General features: G+C 42.0%; 1 protein-coding gene across 7 annotated transcripts in view; it reads left to right on the top strand.

Moving 5' to 3' along the window:
* The window catches only part of SUN3 (Sad1 and UNC84 domain containing 3), a 140502-nt gene that overhangs the window by 56539 nt on the left and 66799 nt on the right, over positions 1–17164 (top strand). For 3 of the 7 annotated variants that reach the window (XM_042476930.1, XM_042476928.1, XM_042476926.1), the window contains one exon: positions 7344–7450. The exons of 2 other annotated variants lie outside the window; for them this stretch is intronic. In XM_042476930.1, the coding sequence (XP_042332864.1) occupies positions 7344–7450 (107 nt within the window). The remainder of the gene's footprint in view (positions 1–7343; positions 7451–17164) is intronic. 2 more of the 7 variants (XM_042476931.1, XM_042476927.1) reach the window with 1 other exon arrangement.

The raw sequence follows: 17164 nt of genomic DNA, 5'->3' as shown, positions 1-17164 counted from the left end.
TCAGAAAGTCAGCTCCACATCATGCTTAGAGAAAATCTGAGCAGAATAAGGCAAGAATTAAGAATAGAAAGAAGAAATAAAAACAAAATTACAACACACGAATTTAAAGAAAGCATAACAAAGGAACAAAAAACATACAAAAAATCTGAAATAGAAGAAGAAGACGGCAAAACTGGAAAAAATCGATTATTTGGAAGAAATAACAATTACAGGGAAGAAAAATATAAAACCCATAGAAATGAGATTAAAAGACAAAATATGTGAAAATCGTGTACTACAGTAACAATATAATGAAAATCTAAACACATGTCTAATTCCTGCATTGCAACTTCATAGACTGGGCACCAGAACATAGACTAGAAATAGACAAAAGTTATACAGTCAAAATGAATGGTTGCTACCAATAAAAAACTGGCCAAGGGATAGTATTGTACATTTGTTAGAGGTAGAGTCCGTGACTTAATGCTTGATGTAATTACCAAAAAAAATTTTCATGGAAGATCAGCAACAAGAAATTCAGATATTCAAAGATGTCCCCTTAAAGAAAAGGATTATCAAAAATGACAACAGTTACTTAGACAAAATAAGATTAAGTATAATGGGGTAAATTAAGAGGAGTTATCTTTACAATAGATAGGAAAAAATTTTGTGATCGATACCACAGAAAAAGCAGTGACTTTGTAAAAAAATCATACAGACCAGGAAAAGAATCACAGAGGAAGAAAACCCTAAAAAAAAAATCTGAAAAATGATAACACAGCAAAAAAGCAAAAAAGAAAGAAGAAGAAGAAAGAAAATCAGAATCTGACCCTTGAAATGTTTTAAAGGTTTTTTTTCTCTTGTCACCACGTCCGTCTCCTTGTTATCTAAGCTTGCTTTTTGAATTACCAGTTCCAGCATGCAAAGGCATTTCTCTATTACATCTTCCCACCCACACAGCTTCAAAATCCCCATATCTTTTCCTTTTTTTTGGTTCTTTTCCGAGTCCTCTATTTCTTTTTAGTTGACTACAAGTCCCAGCATGCATCTACAGTACACTTCCAATTTCCAGTTTACAATCCCACCTCCCAAGGGTTTTTCAAATAAATCCAATCTAGTGTCCATTCTAAACATCAAGCGTGGTACTCAAAACCAGCATGGCCAGTCCACCTTTTCTTTCGCATCCGTCAGTGAGCTCCATTTAATTCTGGCCTTCCTGCCTGCTCAAATGCATTTCGTAAATCTTTTTTTCACTGATAAATATAGTCATTGAGGTTATTGGTTTTGAAACAAAAAACATTACTTTAGGGAGTATCACATTTTAAAACATCAACATTTTGCCTAATAAAGAATAATGCAATTTTGACTATTTTTCTAATTTTTTCTTAATTTCTTTGCCATTTTGCTTTATAATTATTGTCAAATAAATCTCCATTTTTATTTGTGATATGTATCCTAATATTTCACTCTTTTTGGATTGGAATTTCTGTATTCTTTGTAAAAGTTCTTGATTTTTGGGGGGCATGTTTACGAGTTATCATTGCCGATTTGTGTTTGTTAATCATATCCAGCAGCGTAGTCCTGAATTCTTTTATTATTTTTATAGTATTTGGATGCATTTTCCAAGGAGTCTTCTATTATAGAGGAATATCATCCGTGTATGCCTAATTCGGATTTATTCCCTTTATCTTGGTTCCTTTAATGCAAATATTCTCCCTAATTTGTTACATAAAATCTCCAAATAATAATAAAAAGCAAAGGAGATAAGGGGCATCCTTATCTTGTTCCTTTAGTAATTTGAATTCTTCTGTTCTGTTTCCATTTATAATAATTCTTGCTGTTTGTTCCTTATAAATTTATTTATTCAATTTACTAATTATCTCCCAAATCTAATTTTGCATTAATTTAATCATGTATGTGTCAATTTAAATTATAAAACGCTTTTCGGCACTAAAACATGATTACCAATTTTTTAACCAGGATTTTTTTCCATAATATCAATTAATTACTGTCCAATTAAAAAACCAATTAAAAACTGTCCAATTAAAAAGATTGTATGTACAGCACTGTGTAACAAAGCACAGAATATAAGAATTTAGTAGATATAATAATAAAATAATAATAAAAATAATAATAATAATAATACTACTAAAATTCTTAATTCTGCTTTGCGTTGTCCCTTGGTAGGAATCCACATTGGTCATCTTTAATCTATTCTCTAAAACTTTCTTCAATCTATCTGTATAATGCTATGAATAATGCTTGTGAAATCTGTATTGGCCGGGAATTTTGCAGGAGACTGAGATCCTTATCTTCTTTCGAAATTAAGACAACGTTAGCTTCTTTCCAGGAATTGGGAATGCCTCCATGTATTATATCATTGAACACTATTGCAGCGGTCCAATTAGTTTCTTCTCCGAAAGTCTTATAATATTCATGAATATCACTGGGCCTGGAGCCTTCCCACTTTTGGCTTTTTTAAAATCACGTCCTAATTTCTTGCTTTGTAATCATTGATTTATTAATTCTTTGATTTCTTCCTTCATTTTTAATTTAATCACATTATTTAAGTATTTTTTCTAGATTTTCTTTATATTGTTTCCCTCTTTGTTGCTCTTCGAAAAGCTTCTTGTAATATTTTGAAACACTATCTCTTAGTTTCTTTTGATCTGTATGTCTAATCTGGTTTATTTTCATAAGTAAATCTTTTTCTTTAATTTTTTAACTCTGTAGGCTAAAAATTTCCCTGCTTTGTTTCTGTGTTCGAATTGTTTTTGTGTTGCATATTTATTTTTTACTTATTCTCTCGTCATTTTGCAGTCAATCTTCTCTTCAGAAGTCTTATTTTTTTTCAATCTTTTTATTTTGTGGTTGTTAAATCTTTTCTAGTTCTTTTTCTTGAATTCTTTCAGAGATTTCTTGGATTTCTTTTTTATATTTTTTCTTTCCCCGCATTTTTTCTTCATTAAGAGACCGAATGACTGCCTATGCATCCCATATTGTTTTTAATTTTAGTTTCACATGTTTCCGGAAATAGTATTTCAGCTGTCTTTTATTTGTTTCTTTACATCTTGTCTTCAGCAAATAATCATCTAATTCCATCTATATTCATTCTGGGTTGGAAAATTTCCAACATTATTTGATTAGGATCTGAATTTTTATTAATTTTTATTATGACCTCTTGACCTCTCTGAATAACTCTATGAGTAGGAAAACATATCTATTCTAGATGCTGAATTGTGGGGTATCAAAAAAGTATAATCTTTTACATTCTCATTTTTTCCCTCCATGGATCCAGCAATACAAATGTGTCTAACATATCACATAATGTTGTTATGGGAGTCTTCCTTGTTTTTCATGCACTTTTTAAGCTGATCTTCATCTACAGTTGGTTCAGTACCCCATTCCAGTCTCCCCAAAAATATGTGATTTTCATATTTCAAATCTTTATCTTCTGTGTCAATTTCTTAAAAATTTGCTTTCCCCCCAATGGACCATAATTCCTATTACCAGTATCTCTTTTGCATTCATAAAATTTCTATTCCTATATAACTTCCATCCTTATCATTAATATCTCTTTGCATCAATTGTTTTTGACAAATAGGTGATGCCATTTTTTTTGTCTCCTGCTGATACGAAATTTGTCCCATCTTTGGATTTTGTGAAAATATTTTATTTCTTTTTTTCTATACAAGTTTCTTGAATACAACAATACTAATTTTTCTTTTTCTAGTGTATGAAAATATTTTTTCCTTTTATAGGGTGTATTCATCTCTTTTACATTCCATGATAGGAACTCATTTGGGTATTTGTATTGTGTTTTTAAACTGTCTTTCTTCTCCTTCTGATTCTCCTTTTTTTCCTCTCCCTTTCTTCTTTCATTTCTTCTTCTTCTTTCTTTTTCTTTTCCTCCTTCTCCTTCTTCTCTCCTTCGCTCCCACTTCTTTGCAGTAGTCTGGCCTATTTCCTCCTGTTGCTCCTATTAGGATTCTTCCAAAAAGAGGTCTAGTGTATTTGTTTCTCCCCCCCCCCCCCAGTTTACAGTTAATTAGATTGGTGACGCCCCTGTACAAATCTCTCACGTTGGTATAATGAGGCTGTGGCTTGCCCTCCAGTTCCTCTGTTGATCACAGCTGGGACCTGGCAGGGCAAGAACAGCACCTGGCGTTGCCTCATCACAGCCCTTGCTCTGGAGGAGGCTCATCCTCCTCCTCATCCTCCGAGAGCTGATCTTGGCTGGCCATGACAGTTGCCCTTGGATCATCAACCTTATTATTATTATTATTAACCTTTATTTATGAAACGCTGTAAATTTACACAGCGCTGTACATGCAATCTTTTTAGTTAGACGGTTCCCTGCCCTCGGGTTTACAATCTAAAAAGACATGACACAGAAGGAGAAGGGAGTGGTGGAGGGAGAGGGTAAGAGGTTCAGCAGTTCCTCTCTACCTCCAAGGCCTGGACCAAGGCAGATGGACTAGAGGGAGGGCTTGGCTTCATAATGGATGGTTAATCCATTATGGCTTATTACCCAGTGTTTTACCCTTAGGAAAACAGGAACAAACCTCCGTTGGGCCCTCTCTGAATCTTCTATAGCTAGGAGATATTTTCAGATCTTTGAAATCTCTCTCTGAATCTGACCACCACAATTAACGAAATGTCCTGTCCAGAGCTCCTTCTAGGACATCTCAGCAGGGCACCATTCCCAACTGGAAGTGAAATGATTTTCAGTTATCTAAAAATGTTTCCAATTGTTTTCTTTTCATCAGATTAGTCATTTTTCTAGCCAACCCATACGTGTTAGAATTTCCTTCCACTTTCTCACTAGAACCAATCTTGCTGCCATGACAAAATAGCTAGTCAAATTTCTATATTTCTGTTCCATATTATTTTCTAAATGTATCATATTTAGTAGATATAATTCCTATATAATTCTTAAATCACAATATTTTTTCTGTTTTCTTGTTAATTTTAAACCAAAACTTCTATACTCTCTTACATTTCCACTATAAATTAAAAAAAATCTCATACATGCTCTCTATATTTCCGACACAGATTTGACACATTTTTGTATTTTTAGCCAATTTGTTTGGGGTTATATACCAGTTGTACATCACTTTATTAAAAAACCCTTTGATGTTATATGAGCAAGTACATTTTATTCCCTTGCTCCAAATATCTTCCCATTGTTTCATATATATATTTTCCCCAAAATGTATTGCCTACCTGACATTGCTTAATTTGCTTATCTTTAATACTAAACCTCACAGTCTCTGATTGCTGCAGTTCCAGGACAATCGGGAGCCAGCCAGAAGCAGCTCCAAGCCACCCATCTGCTTCACCCTTAAGTAATTTCCACTTTATTTTTTGCCCACCCAGACAAATTTAGCTTTTAGTGATTATGGCATTCTTTTCTTAGTGCTTACAGACTGTCTGTTTCATGATGATATCAGAAAGTTTCCTGATATTCCTGACTGGATGGTAATTATTTCAGTTCTTTTTTCTCTTTTCCCTCTTTTGGAACATGTGCTCTCCTCCAGTCTGCTGAAGCTTCTCCTGTTATCCAGGAATTCTCAAACAATATTGACAGTGGTTCTGGGATTACTTCTGCCACTTCTTTTAATACTCTTGAGTGAAGTTTATCCGATCCTGGAGACTTGAATTTGTTTAGAGTAGCCATTAATACTCCACAAGAGGTGATTTTCAGAGGACTGCTCTTGTAATGCCTTCTACATTTACCAGGCTTTATAAATTGGGTATATCCAACATCATTTGCGTGGAGGTTGTTATAACACAACTATCCTCCCTAAATGTCCATTTTAGGCTACTGCCCTACCTACATCAGTGGTGTATCCAATATTTTATTTCTCAACATCTCACTTGAGACATACTGGCTTGAGACATCTGACATTTCCCCCTTTCTTACTGTTTAATCTTTCTAATCATTCTGTTCTACTTGTTTATGGGGAGGATTGGAGGGGGAGCTAAGGTTTTGTAAATATAGTTCCTTTTTTCCTATGTATGACTGAGTTGCAACAGAAGTTAATCCCACTCATGGATGTTTCCTTCTTTTTATATAAAAATAGACATTCGGGGTAAATTCTTAGTATCCCAATTCCTTGCAGAGATGTTGAGTACAGTAACCTTAAATCTCATGTGCTAAGATTTAAAAACAAACAAACAAACAAAAAGACCTATCTTGCACTGTGTGAGTTGTATCCCAGTGAGAATTTCAGTGTATTCAGGGTTAAGTGTATAATGTACATCTCTTCTATTTTCTGGCTCCAATGAGAATTTCAAGGCCTCTGGTTGAAAGAAGAAATGTAAATTTGTCCAATCAAGGGCTCATCACTCTTGATTTGCTGCAGCACGATTAATTGAAAAACAGGATTCCCCCCCCCCTTGATTCTGCCATGTTATACGTGTGTGTGTGTGTGTATAAACCCCAATAATTTGGGAAATTTGTGTCTGAACTGTTTAATTTATTTTTAAAATTACATGCAAGTGATTGAAATGTAGATAAATTATTTACAGCCATTCAAATGACAAAGTTGCAGAATGTCTGCATTATAGTTCTTTGTGGATTCTAAAACAAACTGGTTTTGGGGGGGGGTGAACTGTATAATCCCAGTGCGCAAAGGTCAAAATGTGTTTGGAGACAAAGAGCGTTCTTTCCATCCAACTCTAAATTTGGCCTGCAGATGACACATGCCCCCAGATCGGCCAGCAGCTGCTCTAGGGCTGACTAAGGTGGCCTTGGGCCACTGGAAAAAGAAGTGTGGAAAAAGTTCTCCTTGCTGGCAGCTTGCTTTAAGAGTGGGCCATGCAATTGCCACAGTCCCCAGGCAATCGCCAGGCAATCACGAGCAGAGCGGCCTCTGGTTGCTCTATCATGCTTGTCTGCTTATTTTACATGTGATTTAAAAATATACCTCATAAGGCAATGAAAGTATGATTAATGGGATTGGTCCAAGCAGGTTTAGGGGAACATTCATGTAGTTCTTTAGTTATTGACTTTGATGTGACAAGTATGTTTTGGGATCATGAATATGAATGAGTACAAGTGGAAACGCTAACATTAACAGTTGTTAAATGAACCGTTATATTCTTTTAGCCAGGACCACCCAGTGTACCTATTTAACCATGATTTCATGATATCAGCCCAGGCAACAGTATATCAGAAATTGATCAGTGAAATTTCATAGTAACTTAATTGTGTGAAAGAAAAGGAAAAGTTAAAGCAATGTGAAGGGTTAGTCAATTTATGTCTAATTTAGGATGATGCAGAAACATATTGATGTATACTGTTCCAGGTGATAATCTCCTGACAAAGAAAATAATTATCAACCTTTTTAAATTTGAAGGTTTTACATTATTAATAGGTATTTCCTGCCTGGGACTGTTTGGTGTAAATAAACTGCAGCTGTTTCGTGAAAAGTGGAATGACTTCTCCATTTGTGATCTCATTCAGGTGATTATTTATTTTTGAATGTAATCATTCAGCAAACTTCCATATCAGTACAAACTTATGGGTCAAACAGACTGCCTCTTTGTGCTGCCGTCTGGGCGGCTTCAGAGTGTGGTGTTTTGATGCTGCATGTTTTGCAACTGCCTGGAAACCGGCTTCATGTTGCCTGGTTGCCTGTGTGGGTTGGCTTCTGGGCACTCGGGAAGCATGATGTTTAGATGCTGCATGCTGCAGGGCAGGAAAAACAGGCTTTTTACCAGCGTAAAAAGGAGTGATAATTTGCTGCTTCTTTTTCCACTGGCAAAAAGGAGGATTGGGGCCATGGCATTGGTTGCCGTGGCCCCAATCTGGTTTTCTCAGGAGCAGCTTCGAGCCACCCCTTTGAGGCAGTCTATTTGCCCCCTACTTATCAGAACTTGTATATGATTAATATGTGAATATATTAATGCATTATCTAATGAGTGAGTGCAGTATTGTATCAGCTGTCGTACAGTGGACCCTTATTATACGCTGGGGTTTGGTTCCAAGATCCATGGAACTTGGATCTGTGGATGCTCAAGTCCCATTAAATATAATGACATATCAAAATGGTGTCCCTCATAAAAATTGTTTGATATTTGAAATATATACTTTTTTGAACATTTTGAACATTGAACATTTTCAAACCATGGATGCTTGGATGTATAAAAAATTGGTGTATAAAACTGTGTATACAAAATCAGTGCATAAGAAGGGTTGACTGTACTTGGAAGTACCAAGAATTGTGTTTTTTATTTTGCTGTTTTTGTTTGATCCTAAACCTGTTTAATTAACAGCTGACTAGCATACATAATTAAAGCAATATGAAGTTTTATATCAAAAGTGGGAACTTGTGCCCCTTCAGATTTTGACAGACAACAGCTCCTGTAATTTTTCATTGTTACCTGTACTGGCTGGCATCTATGGGAGATGGAATCCAACAACATCTGGAAGGGTACAAGTTTCTGATCCTTCCTTTATATCCAAGCCACGAAAAGCTTTGCTAGTTTAATGTAAAGTCGAAGGCTTTCATGGCCGGTATCCATAGTTTTTTGTGGGTTTTTCGGGCTATGTGGCCATGTTCTAGCAGAATTTTTTTCTGACGTTTCACCAGCATCTGTGGCTGGCATATTCAGAGAATGCTTTGCCTGGAAAAATTGGGTGTATATATACTGTGTGAGCCTGGGAATGCAGAAGTGATTTGCATGGGTATTGTTCTGGGAGGCTAATGCAAACGAGGATTAATGTCTGCTAATTGGTGATCAATTATCTGCTGGGAAAGTCCCTGACTCTGAATGGTTTCCCATTTGCATTTGCTGAGTCCTTATTTTGCTATTCTTCAGGACTGGTAGCCAAATTTTGTTCACTTTGAGGGTTTCTTCTTTCCGGTTGAAATTATCCAGATGTTTGTGGATCTCAATAGCTTCCCTGTGCATCCTGACATGGGAATGGTTGGCATGGTCCAGAACTTCAGTGTTTTCAAACAGTATTTTATGCCCAGGATGGTTTGTGGCATGTTCTGCTACTGCTGATTTTTCTGGCTGGCCCAGTCTGCAGTGTCTCTCGTGTTCCTTGATTCTTGTTTGCACACTGCATTTGGTGGTCCCTAAGTAGACTTTTCCGCAGCTGCATGGTATGCGATAAACTCCTTAGGCTGTGAGATGCTCTCTCTGGTCCTTGGCTGAGCGAAGCATTTGCTGGATTTTCTTCGTCAGTTTGTAAATCATTTGAAGGTTGTGCTTTCTCACCACTTTGCCTATTCTGTCTGTGACTCCTTTGATGTATGGTAAAAATACCTTCCCTTTGGGTAGCTGCTTGTCTTCACTTCTCTGGGTATTCCTGGGCCTGGCAGCCCTTCTGATGTCTGAGCTGGAATAACTTTTCTAGTTTAAATTCTGTCTTTGTCAGGACAGAATGAGTTCCTCAGCTTGCCTGTCATAGCTAATTATAGACTTGCTTTGCTTGTTTGAAACATGTTACTGGATGGTGGGACATGATTTAAGGATCTGGGACATCAGTGCGCAAGCAGATATAGCCTTGTTAGCTGGGTGTAAATCTCTTAACTGGTTAGCTAAAAATAAAATTGTATTTGGCCTTGAAAATTACAGTGGTACCCCGGGATACGAATTGATCGCGTTACGAAATTTCCGGGGTACGAAAAAGTTAGCTTGGAAAAAACTGTTCCGGTTAACGAAAGATTTTTCGGGTTACGAAATTTTTTTCGGTGTGTTTCGGCGCTTTTTGGCACGAAATTTAAAAGCCGCGGCTTTCCAGCGATAGCGGAAAGCCTTTTTTCGGGTTGCGAAATCTTTCAGGTTACTAACGGCGCCGCGGAACGAATTAAATTCGTAACCCGGGGTACCACTGTATCTTGAGTTGCATTTAACACTTCACCAGAGCTAGATTTGAACAATTGAATTCAATGGTAAGAACAGGATGGTTTCAAAAAATACCATATCATGAAAGAATATGTATCCTGTTTGACTGTTGTCTTTATGATAAGGAGAGATCACACTTTTTACAACCATTTTTGGATAGAATGACCTACTGGGATCTTACTGCAAAATTGTCTTATCTTTTCTTTTTTTTCCTTTTTTTAAATTAAATTTTATTTATTAAAAACAAAATAGACATTACAAAAACAAATACATATACAATGCAATACAATACAATACAATACATGCAATACAATACAATACATTACAATACATACACAACACAAGCTTCCTTCTAAAGTCCAATAGTTTGTGATATACGAATTTTTTCCACATTAATACATAACACTTTTTGTTTTATTCTCTACTTGCAGTTTTATGTTCTCTATCTTTAAAAGACCTATCTCTTATTTCATACACATAATACTCTGATACATTTTCTATGCGTGCTTATCTTACAGAAATATGTGCATAAATTTACCAAATAAAATTGGGTGTTATTTTTTTCCACCTTAATATAGTTTATTGTCTTCTTCTTTGTGGTGTCTGCGAATCACACAAATGGGTTTATTCTGCGCCTGCACAGCAATGCTCGGAAACTTCTAGAATCTCCAGGCAGAAAGCAATGTATCTTTCTGCAACTTTTTGGCAGTAGCCCCGCCCACCCATATATAAGGCCCCTGGTGGCCCACTCCTCTTCAGTTCCTTCATTCCACCGCGCTAAGCAGCTCGAGGAACTTTGCTAGCATTCCTTGCTCTCTTCTTATTGGAATCTCTGGCATTTGAACTTCGGCTTTCCTTGGCCATTCTTTCGGACTCTCCTTTGGACTTGACCATTCCTCTGATTTCACGGCTTGACTTTGTACTGGTAACGGACCTCTCTTACCATGGCTTCCTTCAAGCAATGCACGAAGTGCGGGGTTAAAATCCCCATGGCTGACGGCCACGACAAATGTGTTCTCTGCCTGGGGGAGGCCCATGTTCCGGGCAACTGCCCCCACTGCAAGGCGATGTCCGCCCAGGCCCTTAAAAATAGGGATCGGACACTGAAGGCTGCGCTTTATGAGAAGGTGCTCAGCCAGCCTGGCGGCTCTGGAGCCTCTGGAGGGTTGGGCGATGCTAATCCCAAGCCCTCAAGGAAGAAGGGAGACAAACGCTCCGACCGCGATAAAAAACGGGCCCATTCATCCTCGCCGCCCACCAAAAATCGGCGTAAAGGCCCCCTAAGCACGGTCTCAGTGCCTCCGCCAGAGTCGAGGCCAGTACCTGCTCCGTCTCCTGACATAGGGTCCATTAAGACCCCGACACCGTCTGTACCGGCATCCTCACAAACGGTGCCTCTAGAGCCCAAAATCCTCCTCGCGGGCCACCTCTCTGTACCGGCGGACAGCCTACAGATAGTCAACGTGGACTCTGAATCTGAGGGCGAACTCCTGGATTCGGATGTGCCTCATCCCCACAGAGGCCGAGATCAAGATCCTGCTCGCCTTCCCAGAGGAAGGGATCCAGGCCACGTTCCCCCCCCCACGAAAGGACCGAGCCGCCTTGGGGATGGAGGCTGATGAGTCTTTGGACTTGGAGCGTCCTGACACGGTCGAACGAGACCAGGACCTGTTTGAGGCGTTTCCAGACCTCGTCTACGACCAACGCACGGGACAGTACCTACTCCCGGTGGCACCTTCCCATCTGCGTCGAAACATTCGTGGCCCCATGCGGGTGCACCTTCCCGCTCAAACGGTTGACGTCACCCAAGGGCTCGACGCCTTCGACGCCTTCGACGCAGCCGATTTTTCCTCCAGACGTCGGAGCCCGTCTCGCTCGAGGTCCAGATCGAGGTCTCCTTCCCGTTCAGCATCACCCCCCTTGGACAGAGACACGTCCTTCGTTCCTGAGGGTCCGGCAGTCCCATCACCCACGGACGACGTCAGGGCCTTTGCCGACAGGGTTATACGGATGGCCGATGCCCTCAAACTGGAGGTTGCCCATCCTGAGGACGACGCCCTCGACCCGGTTGAAAGGAGGATCCATGGATCTGCCCCAGCACTGCCGGCCTTGGCATACCTTCCATCCCTGGAGAAGATAGCCAAGCGATCAGGGGAGACTCTGGCTACCATCCCGTCAACTTCTCGCAAGACCGAGAACTTGTACCGAGTTCCCCGTCGGCTCCGTCCTGGCTCTCTAACCATCCCAAGCTGAATTCGGCTATTGTGGAAGGAGCTCAGTCCACCTTTGCTCCTAGGACATCTTCCTCGCCAGTGGACAAAGACAGCAAGAAGCTGGACGGTCTGGCTAAGAAGTTTTACGCCTCGGCGGCTCTTGACCTCAAAATAGCCAATTATGCAGCCTGTATGGGGGCCTATGTACAATTCCTGGTGGAGAAGATGGATCCCACCATCGCGGATCTCCCAGATGACAGGAGACGCATGATGATCGCCCTCCGGAACGAGATCCATCTGATGGCTGGCCAGCAGATCATCTCTGCCAGGCACTCCACGGACTGTGCATCCAAGGTGCTATGTGGATCCAAAGCCCTCCGTCGCTATGCGTGGCTTTGGTCCTCCGACCTCAACCCCCAAGCGAAGGCGGCTATTGAAGACATGCCCTTTGATAACTCGGGCCTCTTCAACAGGGACACGGACGAAAAGCTCAGCTTCAGATACCGGATGAAGACTGCAGCCAAGAAGCACGGTATGTCGGCTTCTTCGTCTAAGTCCCCAAGACAGAGATATCCTGGTCAGCGCCCCTGGTACCCTGGTAACCAGCACCGCTTCCAGCCTCAGGACCGTCCTTACCACCAGGATAGACAGCCCCGAGGTCGGCCTTCCCATTCTCCTGTTCCTTCCACGGACAAGCGACAGCCGTCCCAACCCAGATACCAACAGGGTTATAAGAAAAAGGACGGCCGGGGCAAGAAGAGGTTCTGATGTGTTCCTGCGCACCTCGTCAGCCCCCTCTCCAGCAGATTAAGCCCTTTCTACAACATCTGGGCTTCTATCACCACTGATTCCTGGGCACTTAACATCGTCCGTAGGGGTTATGCCCTAGAGTTTTCTGAGCTCCCACCAACTGGAGCATTCATTTCAACCGTCCCCTCGGACACCCTTCTTGACGAAGTGTGCATTCTTTTAGACAAAGACGCTATTGAACCCGTTCCCCCTTCTGGGGTGCAACGGTGCTTTTTCTCCAGATACTTCACTGTACCCAAGAGACACTCGGGCCTCCGCCCCATAATGGATCTTCGGGCCCTGAATGCCTTCATTGTTTGCAAGAAGTTCAGGATGGTAACCCTTGCTTCTATTTTGCCACTCTTGCGGGAGAACTCCTGGTTCGTGATGCTGGACTTGAAAGATGCTTATTTTCACATTTCGATATTGGAGGACCACCGGAGGTTTCTCGCCTTCGCTGTTGGTGACGAGACTTATCAATACAAAGTCCTCCCTTTCGGCCTCTCTACAGCTCCACGGGTCTTCACCAAATGCATGGCGCCTGTGGTGGCCTACTTGCGCCAAAGAGGAATCACAGTCTTCCCATACCTAGACGACTGGCTCTTCTCGGTGTCCTCCAGAGGCACTCTCCTCGAGCACCTCAACTTTTCCCTCGCGCTTCTTCATGCTTTGGGCCTGCAGGTCAATTTCGAAAAGTCCAACTTGACTCCCACCAAACGCATTGACTTCATAGGAACCATGCTGGACTCCGTGGCACTGAGGGCATACCTTCCAGACGCAAAATTTCGGACCCTCTGTACCTCCCTGCGACCTTGCCTTGACCGGAGGCGCCTGCAAGCTCATTTGGTACAAGTTGCCATGGGACATCTGGCCTCCACCACCTTTGTCACCCCGTGGGCCAGACTGCACTTCAGACCTCTCCAGTCTTGGTTCCTCTCCGTGTTTGATGCCGTCCGAGACGCGCCTTCCAAATTGCTCACCATCCCAAGGACTGTACAGAGATCCTTACGATGGTGGCTCCAGCCCGACAATGTCTGCGTGGGGATGCCATTCCTCCCTCCACAACCAGATCTCTCCCTGACCACGGACGCCTCTCTACAAGGTTGGGGCACCCACACTCTGGACCTTACCATAAAGGACAAATGGTCACCTGTGGAAGTTCCTCTCCACTTCAACGTCTTGGAGATGCTAGCCGTGGAAAAGGCACTCAGAGCCTTTCAAGTTGTCCTCTCAAATGAGGTAGTACTTCTCCTGACAGACAACACCACCGCCATGTACTACCTCAACAAGCAGGGAGGAACGAGGTCGCGGACCCTGCTAGCCGTCACCATTCGCATTTGGGAATGGTGCATACAGCACAAGATTATTTTACAGTGCATCCACCTGCCCGGCGATCAAAACGACCTTGCAGACCAGCTCAGCAGGTCATCTTCCACTTGCCACGAATGGAAGTTGCATCCGGATATGGTAAATCAACTCTTCGCCCACTGGGGAACCCCTCTGAAACGCTCACACCCCGAGATTTTGCTCTCGAACCAGGGAGCCAGGATCGGAAGGAGATGCCTTCCAGCTCAGGTGGACTCAAGGCCTACTATATGCCTTTCCCCCGTTCCCCCTGATCACGAGAGTGTTCTCAAAGATGCTGGCCATCAGGATGGACGCAATCCTGATAACTCCATGGTGGCCCAGACAGCCTTGGTTTGCCCCTCTCCTACAGCGAGCCCAAGAATATCTCCGCTTGGAACACCGGCCCGACTTGCTTTTGCTCCACGGCGGGCGAGTCCACCATCCCGAGATGCAATCTCTCCCATTGGTGGCATGGAGGATTCAATCCTGACAACGCTTCCAACCGGTGTCCAAGAGATAATCAAGGCAGCTCAGAGACCGTCTACCCAGAGGTTGTATGCCTACAAATGGAACAAGTTCCTTGCCTTCCTGCAGAGCAAGGACATTCCACTATCCCATGTCTCCATCCCTGTGGTCCTCGACTTTCTCATGACACTGACTGAGGCAGGTCTCTCTTTGAGTTCTGTAAAGTGCTACCTGTCTGCCATTTCATTCCACTACTTGTTTCGGGACAAGCCTTCTTTGTTTAGGGACCCTCTTATAAAGAAGTTCCTTAAAGGATTCAATAATCTGCACCCACCTGCTACGGTTCCTCCACCACAGTGGAGTCTAGACACTGTCCTGGCACATCTGGTGTCTAAGCCCTTTGAACCCTTAGCTACCACGGACCTGAGACTCCTGACCTGGAAGACGGCCTTCCTGGTAGCTATCACGTCAGCCCGCCGGTCTGGTGAATTGTGTGCTCTTAGGATGGACCAACCCTTTCTCCATTTTCACAAAGACAAGGTTGTCCTCCGCACAGATATTACTTTCTTGCCAAAGGTGGTGTCTGCTTTTCACATCAATCAGGACATTGTCTTGCCGACTTTGGCTCCTAATCCGACCATGGACTCCGAGCGTCAGCTCCATGCCCTGGACGTTCAGAGGGCGCTGGCGTTCTATTTGGACAGGACATCTGGTTCCAGGCGTTCGGAGAGACTTTTTGTGTGCTACTCCGAAGCCAAGAAAGGGCTGCTGGTTTCACCGCAGAGGTTCTCCAAGTGGGTGGCCAATACCATCCGCCTCTGCTACTAACTGGCTGGAAAGCCCTTGCCATGTCGGGTTAGAGCCCATGCAACTAGGGCGGTAGCCGCATCCTCAGCCTTTTTGATGGGGATTCCCCTTGAGGATGTGTGTAAGGCTGCTGTCTGGTCCCAACCATTGACATTCATCAGACATTACAGGTTGGACGCCAGGGCCAGACATGATGCGGCCTTTGGGAGGGCAGTGTTACTTTCTGCCATGCACTAAACCTGTTGCACTGTTAATAAATAACAAACGTGTTTGGTTTACATACTTTATTGATTGTTGCCTTTATTGATTATGTTTGACACTGCCTCCTCCACTGACTACAGCTCGTTAGTCTAAACCCATTTGTGTGATTCGTAGAGACCACGAAGAAGAAGGACAGGTTGCTCACCTGTAACTGTGTTTCTTCGAGTGGTCATCTGCAAATTCACACAAACCCGCCCATCCATCCCCTCAGTGTCTGCTCATTTCACAACGCTTCTTGCCGCGCTGTTTTGCGGCTCATTCAGAACTGAAGAGGAGCGGGCCACCAGGGGCCTTATATATGGGTGGGCGGGGCTACCGCCAAAAAGTTGTAGAAAGATACATTGCTTTCTGTCTGGAGATTCTAGAAGTTTCCGAGCATTGCTGCGCAGGCGCAGAATAAACCCATTTGTGTGAATTCGCAGATGACCACTCGAAGAAACACAGTTACAGCTGAGCAACCTGTCCTTATCTTTTCTCTGGAGAGAATATACATACAGTGTGATGTGTAGCTAAATTCGTAGTTAATGCTGCTCACTTGAATGATCAATTTATTATACAAAACAGGGTTTCGTGTCATGGTGATGAGTTCATTTAAACATTTTTATTGTTATCTCCCACTATGTTTTAGCCAGTTTTATTTTAGACTATTTTATTTTTGACTATTTAGTATCCCATTTTATTAAATTTATTTAGTCTGCATTTGTTTTAACCCCCTATATGAGTTTTAAGTGAGATCCATTTTTATGACTCTATGTATGCAGATATTTTGATATTTTTTTCTTGTATTTTATGTATTGTATTTTGTAACTGTATTTTGTATTCCATTGATATGGTCAGCTGTCTAATAATAAACTTGTTGTTGGTTATATGTTAATTGCTAAGAATGTTGCCCACAATCCTTTGGTGGTTAATGAGCAGATGTGAGGGTAGGAGAGAATAATAGAATCTTAGATTTGGAAGAGACCTCAAGGGCCATCAAGTCCACTGCCTGCCATGCAGGAAAACACAATCAAAGCACCCCTGATATATGGTTATCGAGCCTCTGCTTAAAAACCTCCAAACAAGAGGCTGTGTTAGGAGTTTCAAGATCAGTCTCATGAGAACAGATGGTATGGGGTTGGAAGGAGGGCACCTGGCAAAGAGGAAAATGGAAGTGTTTTTTTTTGATGGGTGAATGGAGTGTCAGCCCATTCAAAATGTACTTACTCTATGCTTTCATTATATTGTATTAATCCTGGCTTCTTGTCAATGTACACCCATGGTGAGCATCTTTCATTTCTGAATGAAATTTTCATGTTTTACTACTGAGTCTTGGATTTCTGAACTGAAGTGATCCTGCACATGACAGATTGTCAGGACTGACATTTATCCTGAATCAATGCAGTAAGAATTTGCAGGAGGATGATAGAACTCAAAATCCTACAACCAGTGAAGGGGAG

This window comes from Sceloporus undulatus, chromosome 6 (genome assembly GCF_019175285.1).
Source record: "Sceloporus undulatus isolate JIND9_A2432 ecotype Alabama chromosome 6, SceUnd_v1.1, whole genome shotgun sequence".
NCBI classification, from domain to species: Eukaryota; Metazoa; Chordata; class Lepidosauria; order Squamata; family Phrynosomatidae; genus Sceloporus; species Sceloporus undulatus.
Note: the sequence above shows the minus strand (reverse complement) of the source record. Positions and strands in the feature narration are given on the sequence as shown.